This window comes from Galeopterus variegatus, unplaced genomic scaffold, assembly GCF_000696425.1.
Source record: "Galeopterus variegatus unplaced genomic scaffold, G_variegatus-3.0.2 Scaffold4587, whole genome shotgun sequence".
Classification (NCBI taxonomy): domain Eukaryota; kingdom Metazoa; phylum Chordata; class Mammalia; order Dermoptera; family Cynocephalidae; genus Galeopterus; species Galeopterus variegatus.
The window spans coordinates 83528-101301 of record NW_007730698.1 but is presented as its reverse complement, the minus strand read 5'-3'; the positions used below and the strand labels follow the sequence as shown (position 1 = coordinate 101301).

Sequence of the window (17774 nt, the reverse complement as noted above, 5' to 3'; positions counted from 1 at the left end):
CAAGGACCGTTTCTTGTTACCTAGCTCATAGACCTGCATGTGAAGGGTTTGTGAACGGGCTCAAGGGGTCTGTGAGACCTAGCCCTACAAGGACATACAGATCTATACTACTCCTTTTTAGTGACTGCACAGTAGTGCACAGTTGACAAAACATAATTCATGTAATCACTTCCCTACTGATGGATATTTAAGCTATTGCCAATGTTTCCCCATTGTAACAATAATTTATAATCTACATAAGATATACAGGGAGAAAGGAAAAGGTAGATAGAAGATATTGTGATAGAAGAAGGTCTTTGCCTCTAGAACAGTGGTTCTAAAAGTATGTTCCCCCGAATCTGTAACATCACTTGGGAACTTGTTAGAAATGCCAATTCCTGAGCCCTGTCCCCAGAGTTTTTGATTCAAAAACTTTGGGTTGGGTCCAGTGCTTAGAGTATTAACAAGTCCTCCTTGTGATCCTAGCATGCACTAAAATTTGAGAATAACTGCTCTAAATCGCTCTCACTGCACCACAGGTGCCTGTCATCATTTGGATTAAAGTAAAATTTAAGAATTAGCTGGACCACAATAATTAGACTTAACACATGACTATGGGCATGCATAGGACAAAGGTATAGTGGAGAGGTAAGGATCTCTATTTTTTGTATTACTTTTTATTAATCTTCAGAGAGAACACTTTAATATACCAAAAAATTTCTTCTCATACTTTTACTATCTGCTTGACCCCTTATTCTCTCCTCCCATAGCCTTGAAAACCCAATGATTAAACCATTTACACAGCATTAAGATGCCAGGAAAGGGAAAGCTTTTTTCTTTCCTGACCCTCCCTGTATTAGTCAGGGTTCTCCAGAGAGACAGAATCAATAGGATATGTTATAATTAATGAGAGGGATTTATTACGGGAATTAGCTCACGTGGCTATGAAGAAAAGTCCCATGATAGGCCGTCTATAAACTGGATGCCAGTACTGTGGCTCAGTCCAAATCCAAAGGCCTCAAAACCAGGGAAGCTGATGGTGTCCTTGGTGTAAGTTCTGGAACCCAAAAGCTAGAGTCTCAAGCTCTGATGTCCATGGACAGGAGAGAAGAGTGTATCCCAGCTCCAGCGGATCGAGAGAGAGAGAGAGCTTCACCTCTTTCCTCTGTCTTTTGTTCTCTCCAGACCCCCAGCAGATTGGATGGTTCCCACCCACACTGAGGGTGGGTCTTTCCCACCCAGGCCACTCAGACTCTCATACTAATCTCTGCTGGAAACACCCTCATGGACACACCTGAAAAGATAGCTTTACCAGGTTTCTCAGCATTCCCTCATCTAACTAAATTGACATCTAGAATTAACCTTCACAAGTCCACCCCTTGTCAACTTGGTGTCCATACTATCTCCTTAAATCACACCTAATTTTCAAATGGTACAATAACATAATAGTTTCACGTAACATGATACATTATCCTGCATACAACCGGAAACACATTAATCCTTTTCCAAGAAGAAAAAGGTAAAGTCCTTAAATGATATTTACCCTTCTCCCAATATCCCATAACTTAAAATTACAATACTATGAAGTAAGGCTAACAACATTTAAATGCTTGTATAAAGTCAGTAAGTCTCATGGTACATGACAGAGAACAAGAGGAACAAAAACAAAGATAATTGCTTAATATGTGTACAGTGTATATACATAGAGACATATGCTTAACACAACAGAGAGAACAATTACAATCCTCGTTTCTGTAACTGGTCACATGGTTGAAGCTGGTATTTATAACTTCCTCCTTCTACTTCCCATTCTGTGTTCCCTTTGCCTTCAGCGAGCACCTCAGCTGGTCATGGTTCTCTACCTGGTGGAGTGACCCAAGCCTTCATCCCTGAAGAGTATGGGCCATTTGTAGTCTTGCCTGGATTTGGTGGTTGTAATTTTCCATTGACCTTAATCATAGGGCATGGTAGTACTAAGAGACGTCCTAAGGGATCTCCTGTATTCCAGATATAATCTCCCTTACCTCCATTGTGAAGTAGTCATCCAACTTCCCCTTGGTAGTCTGGGTCAATCACCCCAGCCAACACAGTAACTCCTTTCTTAGCCTGTTGACTCAGAGGCAAGAGGAGCCCAAAGTGGCCATGTGGCAGCCTTAACTTCCAGTTCAGTGGGATCATTTTTGTGTCTCCTGATGGAAGCATTCCTCTCTCTGGAACTAAGACCTCTAGACCAGCAGAACATAAAGTTGCGGGGACAGGAAGCAAAAGTTTTGCTAATGGGTCCCTAGGGGTAATGGTTAGTGGTGCCACTTCCGTTTCCACCCCTTGATTCCTGGACCTGTGAATCTTGGCTATGGGAGAAACAGTACCATATATTGGCCACTGATTTAGAGCATATACAGCCTGCTGGAGAACTTTGCCCCAGCCCTGCAGGGTATTGGCACCTACCTGGTAATGTAACTGTGACTTCAAAAGGTCATTCCACTGTTCTATCAGACCGGCTGCTTCAGGATGATGGGGAACATGGTAAGACCAGTGAATTCCATGAGCATGAGCCCACTGCCGCACTTCTTTAGCTGTGAAGTGAGTTCCTTGGTCAGAAGCAATGCTGTGTGGAATACCATGATGGTGAATAAGGCATTCCGTGAGTCCACGGATAGTAGTTTTGGCAGAGGCATTTCGTGCCAGGAAGGCAAATCCATATCCAGAGTAAATATCTACTCCAGTAAGAACAAAACGCTGCCCCTTCCATAATGGAAGCAGTCCAATGTAATCAACCTGCCACCAGGTGGCAGGCTGATCACCTCGGGGAATGATGCCATATCTGGGGCTCAGTGTTGGTCTCTGATGCTGGCACAGTGGGCACTCAGTGGTCGTTGTAGCCAGATCGGCCTTGGAGAGCGGAAGTCCATGTTGCTGAGCCCATGCATAACCTCCATCCCTGCCACCATGGCCACTTTGCTCATGAGCCCACTGGGTGATGACAGGGGTGGCTGGAGAAAGAGGCTGACTAGTATCCACAGAACGGGTCATCCTGTCCACCTCATTATTAAAGTCCTCCTCTGCTGAGGTCACCTTTTGATGGGCATTCACATGGGAAACAAATTTCTTCACATCCTTTGCCCACTCTGAGAGGTCCATCCACATACCTCTTCCCCAAATTTCTTTCTCACCAATTTTCCAATCATGTTCCTTCCATGTCCCTGACCATCTGGCCAAACCATTGGCTACAGCCCATGAATCAGTGTATAATCACACATTTGGCCATTTCTCCTTCCAGGCAAAGTGCACAACCAAGTGCACTGCCCAAAATTCTGCCGGGGCTCCCCTCACAAATCTATTTCTCAAAGTATCAGTAAAAGGTATGTCTTCTGGAGCCTCCCAGTGTGGGTGAGTAGGTTTTACGTGACAAATCCACTCTAGCATACCAATCTCCCTAAGCCTTTGAATCCCTTGACCTACAGTTAACCAAGGGAAACCAGGCATCTCTAACTCACTCACACTGGGCCATCTTTTGATCCATATTTCAGCCAACCAGCCAATTAGCACCTTTCTTAACTTCCCGAGCTACAACACTAAATGCAGAATTTCTGCTTAGTGGGCCCATATCAATAAATTCAGCCTGATCCAATTTTATGTTCCTTCCACCATTATCCCACACCCTTAATATCCATTCCTATACATATTCTCCCGGTTTCTGCTTGTATGAAGCAGAAAATTCATTTAGTTCTTTTAGAGTGTAACGCACCTCCTCATGGGTCACACTATGTGCCTCACCTTTAGGGCCCTGCTGGGCCTTGAGTCTAGTTATGGGTCTAGAATCAAAGACAGGAGGTGGGGGTGGGTCCTGAGGAGAATCAGCATGGTCTTGCTCAGTCACTGCTTCAGGGGATGCCATTACTCTTTCCTTAGGCAATGCAGAGTCAATCCCCTCGGGCAGAGGTGGAAAAGCCACTGTCTCTGGGGATGAGGGTTGGGAGTTTGTTTCTAGTGAACAAGCCTTAATGCAATTTAGGGGTTCCATGTCGCCAGCTTCATCAGGGTCTTCCCACATGTCCCCATCCCAACTTGCAGGATCCCATTCTTTCCCAACTAATGCTCTCACTTTAGCAGTAGATACCCTGCGAGGCTGATATTTCAACTGCCACCGTAGCTCAGCCAATCTTATGATGAGGGCTCGTGTTTGATTCTTGGCAATTTCAGCCCTGTGGGTACTGGAGCGAAGATTCTGGCCTAGAGCACACCTAGAAACTTTTAAGTAATCTATGTGGTGTTTGAGCCGAGAAATCACTTCACTGAGCTCCCCCTTTTCTTTCTTCAGTTTATCCAGTGTTGTGAGGAGCAACCAGCCAATGTCATTATAGTCCTTGGATTTCCACAGATACTCAAAAGTATTACGTATAGAGTCACGGAATCCTTTGTCTTTTACAAGTGGTGAATCAGGACCATCAAATGGATTTATTTTGCGTATCTCTTTAAACAGTTCACGCCAAGGACTATCAATGCTCTCCGTATTATTAGAAGTCGAGCTGTTAGCATTTTTAGGTCTAACACCCTGAAACCAATTGAAGAAATTCATCTTTAAGATTCTGTTTCTCTAGAACCACTCCTGGTACCAAAATCTGTGTTAGTCGGGGTTCTCCATAGAGACAGAATCAATAGGATATGATATAACTACATGAGAGGGATTTATTATGGGAATTAGCTCACATGGCTATGAAGAAAAGTCCCACGATAGGCCGTGTATAAACTGGATGCCGGTAGCGTGACTCAGTCCAAGCCCAAAGGCCTCAGAACCAGGGAAGCTGATGGTGTCCTTGGTGTAAGTTCTGGAACCCAAAAGCTAAAGAGTCTCGAGGTCTGATGTCCATGGACAGGCGAGAAGAGTGTATCCCAGCTCCAGCAGATCAAGAGAGTGAGCTTCACCTCTTTCCTCTGTCTTTTGTTCTCTCCAGACCCCCAGTCGATTGGATGGTTCCCGTCCACACTGAGGGTGGGTCTTTCACACCCAGGCCACTCAGACTCTCATACTAATCTCTGCTGGAAACACCCTCATGGACACACCTACGAAGATTGCTTTACCAGGTTTCTCAGCATTCCTCCATCTAACCAAGTTGACAGCTAGAATTAACCTTCACACTCCTATTCCTCTTGATGATACCCACAGGACAATAAACCTTAGAACCCAGCTCCTATTAGAAACCAAAATAGTGGGAAAATGGGATTTCAATCAATTCACAGATTGGAACTAGAAGGGAACTTAGCGCTCTCCTAGTCAAGAGTCATATTTTGGAGATAAGAAAAATGAAGCCCAGAGAAATTACATTAAACATGGAGGCCACACAGCAATATAAGCCTCATCTCTTATTATACTATATGCTATACACTGCTTTACTATAATGGTTCTTGACCAGGGATATATATGAAATTCATGTGGGGTGATTTCTTTCAAATACACATTTCAAGGGCTGGCCAGTTAGCTCAGTTGGTTAGAGTGTGGTGCTGAAAACACCAAGGTCCAGGGTTCCATCCCTGTACCATCTAGCCACCAAAATGTATATATATTTTGTCTATACATTTAGAAAGATATATTTTCCTTATCACATTAAGCAGAAAGGACTGATACAATTTAACTATATCTAGAAGACGTTTATGGACATCCAGTATTGTATTCTCTAATTCAGCAATGCCCACAGAGGACAGAGAATGTCCACAAGTAAGAAGTACATGAGCTGCTAATCCCTATGCTAAATAGCTCCGCATTGCTGTGTTATGCGTTCTTTTAGCTTTCTACTATGTTTCTGTCCCTTTCTTTGATGTTACTTATTACTTCTTACATCTGTCAGTGGGTTTGCATCCAGCAGTTCTCACCCCTACTCCCATACCTACTATTGCCGTTGTCAGTTGAGAGACCAAATAGATCGTTAGAACTTTGACAAAGCTGAGAGTAAAAACAGGTTGTGAATGGGAAACTAGAAAATTTAGTGTATGGACCTTGTGATATTTACTTTGGCTGCTATGTGATGGAAAGTCAGTGTTGCCAGATACAGATTCTGTAAGAAAGTGGCAAGGTAGCAAGACGTCCTTTACACAAATAAAACAAAGAATAAACTCTGGGGATTTTTTTTTTTTTTTAACATCAGGAAGGTATTCATTCCTCCATCAAGATTTCTCCACTGGTGGGTTTTTGTTTTTGTTTTTTAATTAATAAATTTTACTTTTTAGAGCAGTTTTATGTTCACAGCAAAATTGAGCACAATATACTGAGAGTTCCCATATACCTGCTGTCCCTTCACACCCACAACCTCTCCCACTACAAACATCCCACACCACAAAAACCCTGATGGGTTTTTGAAGCTATGTAAATACCACCAAAGGAAAAGCTCACATTACCTGTAACACCACAGAACTGTGAGTATTGCTTGTAAAGATGCGTGTGGTTCCTGCCTTGGAAGACTGCAAATGGGATGAGAGGCCCATTTCGCTGCTTCCAAGGGACAATTTCATGTGTTGGTCTTCCTCTTCCACAAGAGATCTGAAATTTTTTTTTAAATGAGAAAAAGAAGCAAATTAAGACATATACAATTCATAATAATGAGATTATTTACAGAAATAATCAGTCACTATCTGACTATGGAGTATACTGAATTTTGTTTCACTGTATTTTAATAGGCTAATACCACTGTATATCATATAAGAAATATATATTTGTAAAATACTTTCCAAGGACACAAAAGACAGATAAGAACTGAGAAATCGACTTAAAAGCTGGTTCAAAATTACAGTCACAAGGGTTTTTTAGGACCACAGTAATTGCTTTTGGTATTTTACTGTTTAGGTATCAATGCCATCAAATCGTGTTACTCACAGTTAAAATTAATTTGGAGCACCTAATTTTAGAAAGATAAAAAATAATAGCTACCATTTATTGAATAGCCACTATGAGTCAGATACTTGCCAAGAATTTTACACACATGAGCTCACTTAATCCTTAAAACAATTCAATGCAATAGACATTATTATTATTATTATCTCCTTTTTATTAAGAGTAGGGGTAATGAGCTAAAGAAGGGTTAAAAATAACTTATCCAGAGTCACAACGTTATTAACATGGTGGGGCCAGGATTTGAATCTAGGTCTAGTCTGATTCTGACTCCAAAGCCCTAATTAACAAAAGTCAAAGATAAACTGTGATATTAATACATTACTTCCTCTTTGGTTATTAGTAATAGTTTTACTCAACCCCAACTTAGAGGATTCATAAAACAAATGTACCTCACAGGGCCTGGTTTTCCAAAGCCTTACAGTTTCAAATATTGACCTTGCAAAGGACAGGAAATTTTCCCTAGGCTATTGAATCTCTGTTGCAAGATAAGAATTGTAACACAGCAAGGTTGCTGGTTCTAAGACAGACAAGTTACTAATTGAAATGTAAAGTTACTAAAAAGCTTCTGGAGGGAAAAGGAATGTTTGCTAAATCAAGCCTTTGTTAGTGGATCACTTAATTGCCTAACAGAATGTCATCTGACAGGTTTTTACTGAATGTTACCAGCTTCTATTCTAAAACTTGTTAAACTGTACTTAGCAAAACCCCACCTATGTCTCTTCCTGTAACTTCTTAGTCTGGAGAATAAATGCAGGAAGAGAACCCCAATTCGTGGTTAATTTCCCAAATGGAAGAAATGCCTTGTGCTTGAGGAAGTTCTGGGATATTAACCCCTTTCTGGGGCTTCTCACTGCTCAAATGAGATGGGCTTTGAGTAATCTTTGGCAGCTCTGTCACCCAGGGGGAAAGGGGTGACAAATTCATGGGAGGCAAAGCAACACCAACTGGATGAAACTTTACACATGAAATAATTTCTTTTCTAGCACTATCTCTCACTTAGTTTGGGATTGTTTAACTAAATAACCACAATCTAGTGGCATTTCTATCTTTTCAAAGAAATGAATAATAAAAAATAAATGCAAGATATCCCATATGTATTAAGACAATAATTTTTTCAGGGGCCATGAGAAAGGGTTAGAGAACCGATAGTCAGTAGATCATTTAGTTGCACAGAGAATATGACAATATATTTGATAGTTAAAGGGCCTCAGTTAGGTTACAGTAAAAACTGGCCATCATGGAACAACCTTTCATCATTCCTTAGAAGAAGACTTGTGTTTCCTTAGAATACATTGCCAAAATTGTCTCTGGAGCACCTGCGGGTAAGAGAAGGGAGCCCATGGCTCTGAATTGGTTTGTGCATTCATGTTATACACTACTAAAATGCACATCAGGGAAAAAGGATGAGAATGAATTTTCAAGTGCTAAAATTCTTCAATTTTCATAAAGATGTCACCATTTTTCCTATCGTATCTATAATCTAAGTTGATCAGTTTCAACAAGAAAAAGGATTTTTAAGACTATATCATACTTTTAATAAAGATCCTGCTTTTTGAATTCTGACACCAACCAAATGGTTTTAAATCCTGCAATAATTAGCAAAAATTCTGGCCTTAAGGGTGACATCAATTCTTCTTAATAATATTTGAGCCATAGTATAACCAAAAATTAATTAATACTATGTAACTATGTTTTATTCAACTGTCACAGATGTTTAATAAAGAAGAGAATAACTTAAATAAGATTTTAACAAGCATAAAAGAAAATGGATATAACTTTCTACTAGAGTTTCAGAAATAGCTTTAAAAAGAACTAAATTATATATATGATATATAGCATACACATAGTCACACATACTTTTAAAAAGCTTTGTGGATAGATATTTAAAATTAGAATCAATTGGAGAAGTCAGAAATAGATTGATGGTGATTGGTATCCCTAACCAGAAAATTTCTATTCATCCAGAATTAATTTAATAGGATATTCAAGCAGACTGTTTTATTAGTTTTTGTATTCCCTGTTCAGAGCTTGGCATGAGAGGCTTAGTATGTGTCCTCAGAATGAATACAAAATCTCATTTGTGTGGATCATTCCAAAGACATTTCTTTATCATGCAGTGCTTAAATGACCATCAATTATCATTTTTTATAAAACCACAGATGTAAAAGGGACAGGAGTAAAGGTGAAACCACATTGCCCCTATGACATATCCTGGAAATTGCTTTTTTGAATAAACTACAGATAACAACTTGTTTACTTGTAGTTTGTCTCTTGCTCTTAAAATTGAAAAGCAGAATGTGAAAATGCAGCTCTTTCTTGGCAATATAATATGGCTGGCTTTCTAATCAATTACTGCAAAAGCTGAAGAAGCCATTACTAAAATCATTTTCTTCATGACTTTTTATCAGTATCTCTTGACTTTTTAACATTCAAAACACTCCCTATTGTTTCTGCATCGGTAACGGTACATGCCATGTCAACCTTCTTAGCAGATTCAATATTCCCTTCTATCTTCTTCTCATTAAGTTTATTGCCTGGATGTGAAGAGCACCGGTCTTCAACATTGCAAAGGGGTGACACCTATCTGCAGACCCCAGGTCACAATTATATCAAAGTATACTTAAAGTAATGATTATATGAGTAATTCCAAGAACAAATAACATTTTTTAATCTTATTTTTTTCAAGTCATACAGTTAAGAGCAATATACATTCCAGTGGTTCTCAATGCGGGGAGGGGAAGTGAAAGATGTTTTGCCAACCCCTCACCTCCACGTCTGGCAACATTTGGAGACATTTTTCATTGTCGCAACAGGATAGGGGGAATTATTGTCATCTCTTGGGATGCTGCTAAACATCCTACAATGTACAGGATAGTTTTCCACGTCAAAGATGTTCTTAGGTAAAAATGTCAAGGCTGTCATGGTTGAGAAACCCTGATATAGAGGGATTTACCTCCTCATGAAAATTTTTCTCAAGCAATTTCATGTTTTAAATAACTTCCCTTCGGCTGGCCAGTTAGCTCTGTTGTTTAGAGCACAGTGTTATAACACCAAGGTCAAGGGTTCGGAACCCCATATCAGCCACCTGCCAATAAAATTAAAATTTTAAAAATAAATAAATTAATAATTTCCAGTCCTAGGGTTGATTCCATGAGGTAATGTTAGCAGTACAAACCACTAACTTCTTCCAAGGTTACCTAATAGAATACCTCTGCGCTCCTCAGGCCCATCAATTTGAAAAATCAAGCGTTCGCAGCAGTTAAGTAGATAATGGCTCTGAAGTTTACAATACAATTATGCAGCAAAGCTTTTGTTATATATAAGCTCATGTGAGAATAATAATGTCTGAATTCTGCTTAAAACAATGTTACGTGGATTCACTTTTACTTGCTGTTAGAATCTGGCAAATGCTGTCCAAATTGTCCCATTACATCAACACTATAAAATTATTTATGGGAGGGACTACATTCACCAATTTTCTTTCTAAAAATTAAATATGTTTTTTTCCTACAACATTATAGTCTGCATGTTGCTGCCATACCGCCCCCATCCAACCCATCACTACTGTATACAACTTATTTTTGAAAAAATGACCAACCACAGAGCACAAAAGCAATCTTTCACAAAGTGTGTTTGAATCAGTCAACTGTACTTGCTCAAAGAAAACAATTACTTTTTTTAAGAGCATCAGGTTAGAGACAGCGGCACTGTCTGATCATTATACTGAAAGCTTGCAAACCCGGTCAAACCGAACATACATAGGCTATGGTATCTCTTTGCACTGCTGTTTGAAGACAAAGGGAAAAAATGTCTAAGCAGTTGTCATATATTAACAAAGTGATGCCAACATTATAATCTTGCCTTAAAACTACCAATTTTAAAAATTACCTCAACGGAAACATGTATAAATGATATGAGCACACAATTCGCAAAGATCTAAGTATAAATAATTAACAGATAGAAAAACGTTTATCCTCATCGGTATTCCAGAATATGCAAATTAAAACAAAGATTCTATTTTTTAAATCTATAAAACCATCAAAGAGTAGAGTAGAATATATACTGTTAAAATTGCTAGTGCAAACATGTATTAAGCCCCTACTATCTGTATGAAATTGTTCATCCAAGTGGATTTTTTAAAGAAAATTTCAAAAATCACTAAAAGGTCAAATCTTTTTTCTTTTTACAGCAAACATCATGACAATGAAAGACTGTGTATTACGGCTGTGTCTTGTAAGTGGGCCACAGCTAGAGTGCTCTGCCAATCTAGTTCGAATATGTTTTCTCCAATGAATAGTTCTGTAGAAGTTTAATCTGGTAGAGGTTCTATAGAGAACTGTGTACTATTAGAATTCAATGCAGTAAATGCATTTGTTGGTATGCTATATGGAAAAGGGAAGAGCATTTCTTATTTGCATCATTTGGCTCCAAAGCCACAAATAATCTTCCAATGCTCCTCAATCTCCATACAAAAAAAAAAAAAATTCCCCAAGCCCCAAAAAACCAGTACTTTTCTGCTTAAAAAAAAAAAAGTGATATCATCTTGATAAATTATAAAATGCACATCTCAATTTCTTGGTTTCTATCACTGTAAATAAACAACAGTTCAGGTTATACAGAAAGCCAGGTGAGGTCAAATTTCATTGTCAAGGAAAAGGGAACATGTTAGTGCTTCTTGAAATTATAAGCATGAGAGCACAATGGAACACTTTACTTGGTAGAGAGGTTATGTGTGCCAACTCATGCACTGACACATTAATGTCTAGCTCACACCAAATGAAGAGTAGCACATTAATACTGCTGTGAATAAAAGATTGTTGTGTATACTTTCCTGCATTGTTTGTAATTCCTGAGGGAAAAATGAATCCAAAAAAAAAGCCAGAAAGGTAAAAGTATATGAACAACAGCTTTATCTTTCCTCTATTTAGTTCCTTTTGCTTGCCACCATTTCATTACAAGGTTAAATATAACAATATATTCTAATAACACAATTTCACTGTAACAAAAGAATGGGAGTCTCTTGAGTTATTGTCAAAACTATTATACAAATATTTTAAGTTTCCAGGTCAATATTATCTTAACCGAAAGTTTCTATCAGTGGGTTTGTATACAAGAACGGTAACAATAACAAAACAAAAACAAAAACAAGAAAGCCATGAATGGTTTAACAATACAAGACAGGTTAGTTAATCAAGGCACTGACTCATGCTTTCCACCACCCATTCCCCCCAAAAATAAAATATGTTTTTGTCACACTCACAATTTAAAAAGAAAATCAAGAAAAAGGTTTTCTTCAAAGTAGTACTCCCCCTCCATTCGTTTTTCTGCTCTGAAACAGAGAAGTGTCTGCTAGCAGCAGCATTTGCTAAATGAAACATTTCTTGTGATAAAGTTGCATGGCAGGTGGAGGAGAAAATTTGCCACCTGTTCTCATACTCATTTGAATTCTAGTGCTAAATTTGTCAAGGTATTTCCTTCCACTCTTGAAAAATAAATTAAAAACTTAAGATGGTAGAAGTCATTTCCCATTGGTTTTCAGATAGATTCAAAGTATGCATACTGCATTAAATTCTAAAGTATTTATAGCTTTTCTACTCCTCTCCTTCTCCAGCCCCCAAACAAAAACGGAATGATATCATGCATGTATGCACACACATGTGCATGCACACACATGCATACACAACTTCCATTATTAGAAAAGAAGTAAAATATTTTGAAATAATCAGAAATAAAATTTCCAACTCATGAAGTAAGCTAATGTCTATAAAATAAGCCTGGCATTTTCACTGAAAGAATGAAAAAATGTAAAGCTTCAAATATTGAAAGATTTGTCCCCCAACTAAAATGTCATTTACAGTATCATTACATGAAGAAATTACAAATATCATAGCAACTTCTCTTAATAAGGCATAAATTAATTGCTGCTTAAGAAACTATGGAGAATGTATCACTTTAACGAGGTCTTTGCTTGAAAGAAATCAAGAAACATAAAGCTTTGGTTAGTTACTTGTATTTTTTAATGACATAAATATATGTACATTATTGTCTACTTGAAATGACTTCACTAATGGAAATATTTAGCATAGATAATATTTTATAAAATAGCTATTATCTTTCCAAAGCTTTTTTTCCCTTGCTATAGCAGTACTAGAGACCACAAAACAGAAAAAAAAAAAAAAATCAAGGTAATAGGGTCATGCTGGAAAATGATTTCCCAAAGTAAAGAAGCTATTGCACAGGCTTCTTATATGCATATGTCTGTCAAATTTAAAATAGAATCACATTAATAAATAGCTGATGTCCGTTTTAACATAGGAATAAGATCATTTCCCAAGCACCTGCTGTGTACTAGGCATTGTGCCAGGCATGTTCTAGTATGCTGCTTAATCCTCATTACAATCCCATTTTAAAGACTGGGAACTGAAGCTCAGAGACTTTAAGTCCTTACCATGAGTCTGGTAACAATGATTTGAACCCACATTTGAATCTAAAGCCTACGTTGTTTACATTACACCAAACCTAAAAAATTAAAAATAGCAGAAAGTAGAGTCTATAAAGCAATTCACATTTCGATGTTTAATTTATAAATACAAGGAGGATATCACAGAAATAAATTCTGTCATAGTCAAGTAATTTTCTGGTTTAATTAATTAAATCTAAAACTACCCACTTTTACTACTCTATTTCCATATAAACAAAACCAGTGCTAAAAGTCTCTCATGCCATTCTCTCAACACCTATGGGTTAGGGAGGTAGTATATCCTAGAATCTAACTCAGATCAAATTTAGGGAGAATTTTACATTATTGATATCAACATTTAAAGAACAGATTCTGAATTCCTATGCCAACTATCACAATCACAGAAATAGCTCTCTGACACAGATGAGGGAATTGGACTAGACAAATGGAATGACAAATGATACTCCATTAGATTACTATATCAGGATGAAAGTTAATTATCCAAACCAAAAAGCATTTGCACTGAATATTTCAGTCCTGTCCTTGAAAAACTTTAAAATTAATGTTTGTTCCCTCTATCTACCATATTTCAAGACTTTAGTCTCCCTTCATCTTTTAATATGCATATACCAATTAAACTACATCAAATCTCATGCATCTTGACAAAAAAAATTCTTCCAGTTAGGAAGCTTGCTTTATATATTATTACTCGTTTTTCGCATTTCTCATAATATTTTAGTGAAAACAAGATAAGTAGATCAGTAGATGGGGTAGAGAGGTAGGTAGGTAGACAGATGGACAACTTGCTGGATGGATGGGTGAAAGGTTGCTAGATAGAGTGTGTAAGAATCCACTCTATTTCATGAAGTAGAAATGAAAGGAATAAGTTTCTAAATGCTGATTCCATATCTACTATACAAAAAAGCTAAGTCAAAGCTCCCTTGCGTTTAAGAAGCCATATAAGGTGAGAGAGTGCTCAAGTGGTAGTGGCAATAGGGAGATGGCAATATGTAGAAGTGGGTTGGGAGAAACAGCACGTGCTCCCGTCACTGTCAGTAGTCCCTTTCTCAGTGCACAGAGGAAACAGTTACAATCCTCTGGCCATCCATAAGCCCTCTGGAAGGATGTTTCACTCTACAGATAGCATTAGACTTGCCCATTGAGAAGTTTCACTGTACCTGAGGCAGTGACCTTGCCTTTTCCTTCTTCAATCCCAAAATAAAAAAACTGAAATGGGCACTTCAATCCCTTCAACAGCCAGGCCAAATTTCTTTAAAGGAGCTTTGCTTCCTGAGGATTTGTTAACCAAGGTGTTGTTTCACTCGCCAACTTTGAAATTTGACTATTGTGCTATGGTGCATTTAAATCAATAAGTGAGTTATGAAAAAATTGAGTTTCACCTGCCTAAAATTTCAATTTATTAAATATTCAAACATCCAGTTTATCCAAATTTAGAGTTTATTATAAAGGTAGATTCCACAAACTCAAAACCAATTAGAAATCAGAGACAAATCCATTTGGAAACAGGAGAAGCATTAATCAAGTGGTAAAAAACAGTGAAAATCCTACACTTTATTGAATTTCCCAGTTATGTTCAACTTCACAAAGTCAATAATTTATGACTAGGTCTTAAGGGAATATTTATTTCTCTTTTAAAAGGAAACACGAAAAACCAGGGTAAGACTTGCAAAACAATAACCACAGCATTCCATGTTTTGATATAATTGGCAGCTCTAAGAGTCCCACTGACTCTATGGAATTAAAGCCTGTAATAAACAGAGCAAATCTCATCCTTGATTTTGCAATGACCAAGCGGCATTTCTAATTGTTTCAATAAATGAAGAAAGAATTTCAGTATTAAATCAATCACATGATTTTAATATAACAGCCAGTATTTTTAAAAACAGGGAAGATAACATGCAAAAAAGCAGAATACAGTCTCTCAACCTAATGAGTGTGGGAATCACTCTTAGGATAGTTCTCTCAAAGTCATCTCAGATATGCAACTTACATAAGTAATAAGCCTAATTTAAGTATCATTTTTATATTAAAATTATTTTCCTTTTCCTGCATATCTGCCTCACCATTAAGGGTTTTTTCATAAAACTTTGTTGTAAGACTAAGTTATCCCTCTTGTACTATGCTTCCCATAAAGAAACATATCCGTTGCTGGCCTAAAGTTCTCAAGTTGTTAGGAGATGCAAAAACTCTGTTACTTACAACCCACTCACCTACCTATACACTCAATTTATTCCACGAGTATTAGTGCAGTCTTTAGCTCCAGAAACGGTCCCTGATTTTTTCTCCTAAAATGCCATGAAAGATCCATGATTTTACTACACTCCTAGAAACTAGTTTAACTAAGATCACCATAATGTTCGGTTTCATATAACAAAGCAATTTCATGATCTAGCCACAGACAATTCTGCTAATGTGCGTAACAAAAATGGCTCTACAAAAACACTTTTATGAGTTTTTGTCCATGGTGCAGTAATTTTAAGGGAGAGTCATTTGGGCAAAGTATTTATGCACTATGACTATATTTGATTACCTAAAATATTAAAAACTCGTAATAAAATTTGTAATGTTATCCTGAAATGCAGACTGGTGATGGGGGTGGAGAGCGGTGTGCAAATTATAAATCACTGGGGAGTTTGCCTCTTTGGAGGCAAGGTGTTTAAGCTTCTGTTTAAGCTTCTGGCTTAAAGACAGTTATGTGTTCTTGGGTAGAACTGACATGGTAGAGGCAGACTATATCATTTTGATGAAATGACACAGTAGGCATCAAGCATTCAAATTTCCCAATCATTTAAATGGGAATTCTAAACAGAAGATAATTGGAACATTTTCAGATTGTGTATGCCTTTGTTTTGCAGAAATGATCTATGAATTGTAAAGTAGTGATAAAGCACTACCTTAATCTGTTTGAAACAAATGGAAAGAGAGAAGCATTCCTTTCTTTCCTCTTTCAGTCCTTTATTTTTTTAGATATTTATTAATTGAAATATACCGAGTGTACATATTTATGGGGTACAGAGTTATATTTTAATACATGTGCACAATGTGTAATGATCAAATCAGGATAGTGATCAAATTCATCATTGCAAAAATTTATTGTTTCTTTGTGATGAGAACATTTGAGCTCCTCTTCTAGCCATTTGAGAACATACAATAAATTATCGTTAGTTATAAATGTCTAGCACCAAGTCAGTGTTTCACACCTAAGTAACAATTTCTGACTCTCAAAGTGCAGGTGAGAAGCAGATATGGGAGAGAAGAGTCACCAAATAGGTAGGTAAAAGTAGCAGGGAATCAAGGTGATAAAAGTTTGCCCAGCTAGTTGGAAAATGCTACCCTGAATTCTCCTGCCCTCACTCACCCCATCTCCATGAGCTATTTCTTGAAGCTGTCATCATGTTCAAATCTTCAAACTCCAATCATTTCATTGGTCAAAGATATTCTAATGGAAATTAATTTGAGTACATACTTCTTAGTAACCATTTCTGGAAGCTGGGTCAGTCAAGAAATTTCAGGAATCTCAAATGGATCCTGATGTCATACATTCAAAAGAACCACAAGCAGAATATTTTGGATTCTAAAAGACAATTGCTATCATCAAAATACTTTAGTCATCCTTGACCCCTGCTTCTTTCCCACTCCCATGTCCAATCAACTGTCAAATACTACTGAATCTCTCTCTAGAATGATCCTATCCTTCACTTCCTCTCTACTTTCACTGCCCCTACTATCGTTCCAGTCTCGGTTACCTTTTACCTGGATCTGGTTATGCTTATAAATTTCATATACATTATAAGTATAGCTTTTTTATGTACTGTGATTGTATTTATAGCTCAGAAAATCACTCTCTTGCTAAAAAGTATTCAATGACTCACTGATTGCTGAACAAAAACCATATCCTACACTCTTGGATTCAGAGCTTCTTGGCCTAGTCCTCCTTAGCTAATCACACATCTCAGCAAATTATTCACACTCAATATATATTTAATGATTAAAGAGTAAACAAATATTCAAATATATTTACAGACTACCAATTGTTTTGCTTTAGAATATATTTCTATTATATATTCACAGCAATGCCTTCTTGCCTATTGCTAACCAAGTAACGTGTAAAAGCCATTTTATTTAAACATTTTAATAGAAAGAAAATTCATTTAATTTAAATATAATATCTGCTAAACCTTTGCAGTTAGGTTGAAGCCCTTTTAAATATAAAACATTTAGAATATAAATAAATGTGAATAATTTTTGAGAACTAATTTTAAATTTATTTCTCTTAAACACTAGTCAGGTTTCCTTATCTCCTAGTCCGCCATTCCTTTTTATTACACTATACACACAAAATATATTATCATTTAAGTGCAAATATACTGGCTTCAAAACACAAATTAGTCTCAAATAGTTTTCCTCACTATAATAAAGGACATAAGA

The 17774-nt window shown here is 37.3% G+C and overlaps 1 protein-coding gene across 4 annotated transcripts in view; it reads right to left on the bottom strand.

Moving 5' to 3' along the window:
• Positions 1-17774, bottom strand: part of KLHL13 (kelch-like family member 13) — a 117066-nt gene that overhangs the window by 38182 nt on the left and 61110 nt on the right. For all 4 annotated transcript variants that reach the window (XM_008587914.1, XM_008587912.1, XM_008587910.1 and 1 more), the window contains one exon: positions 6373-6514. In XM_008587914.1, coding sequence (XP_008586136.1) covers positions 6373-6486 — 114 coding nt within the window. In that variant the 5' untranslated portion in view covers positions 6487-6514. The remainder of the gene's footprint in view (positions 1-6372; positions 6515-17774) is intronic.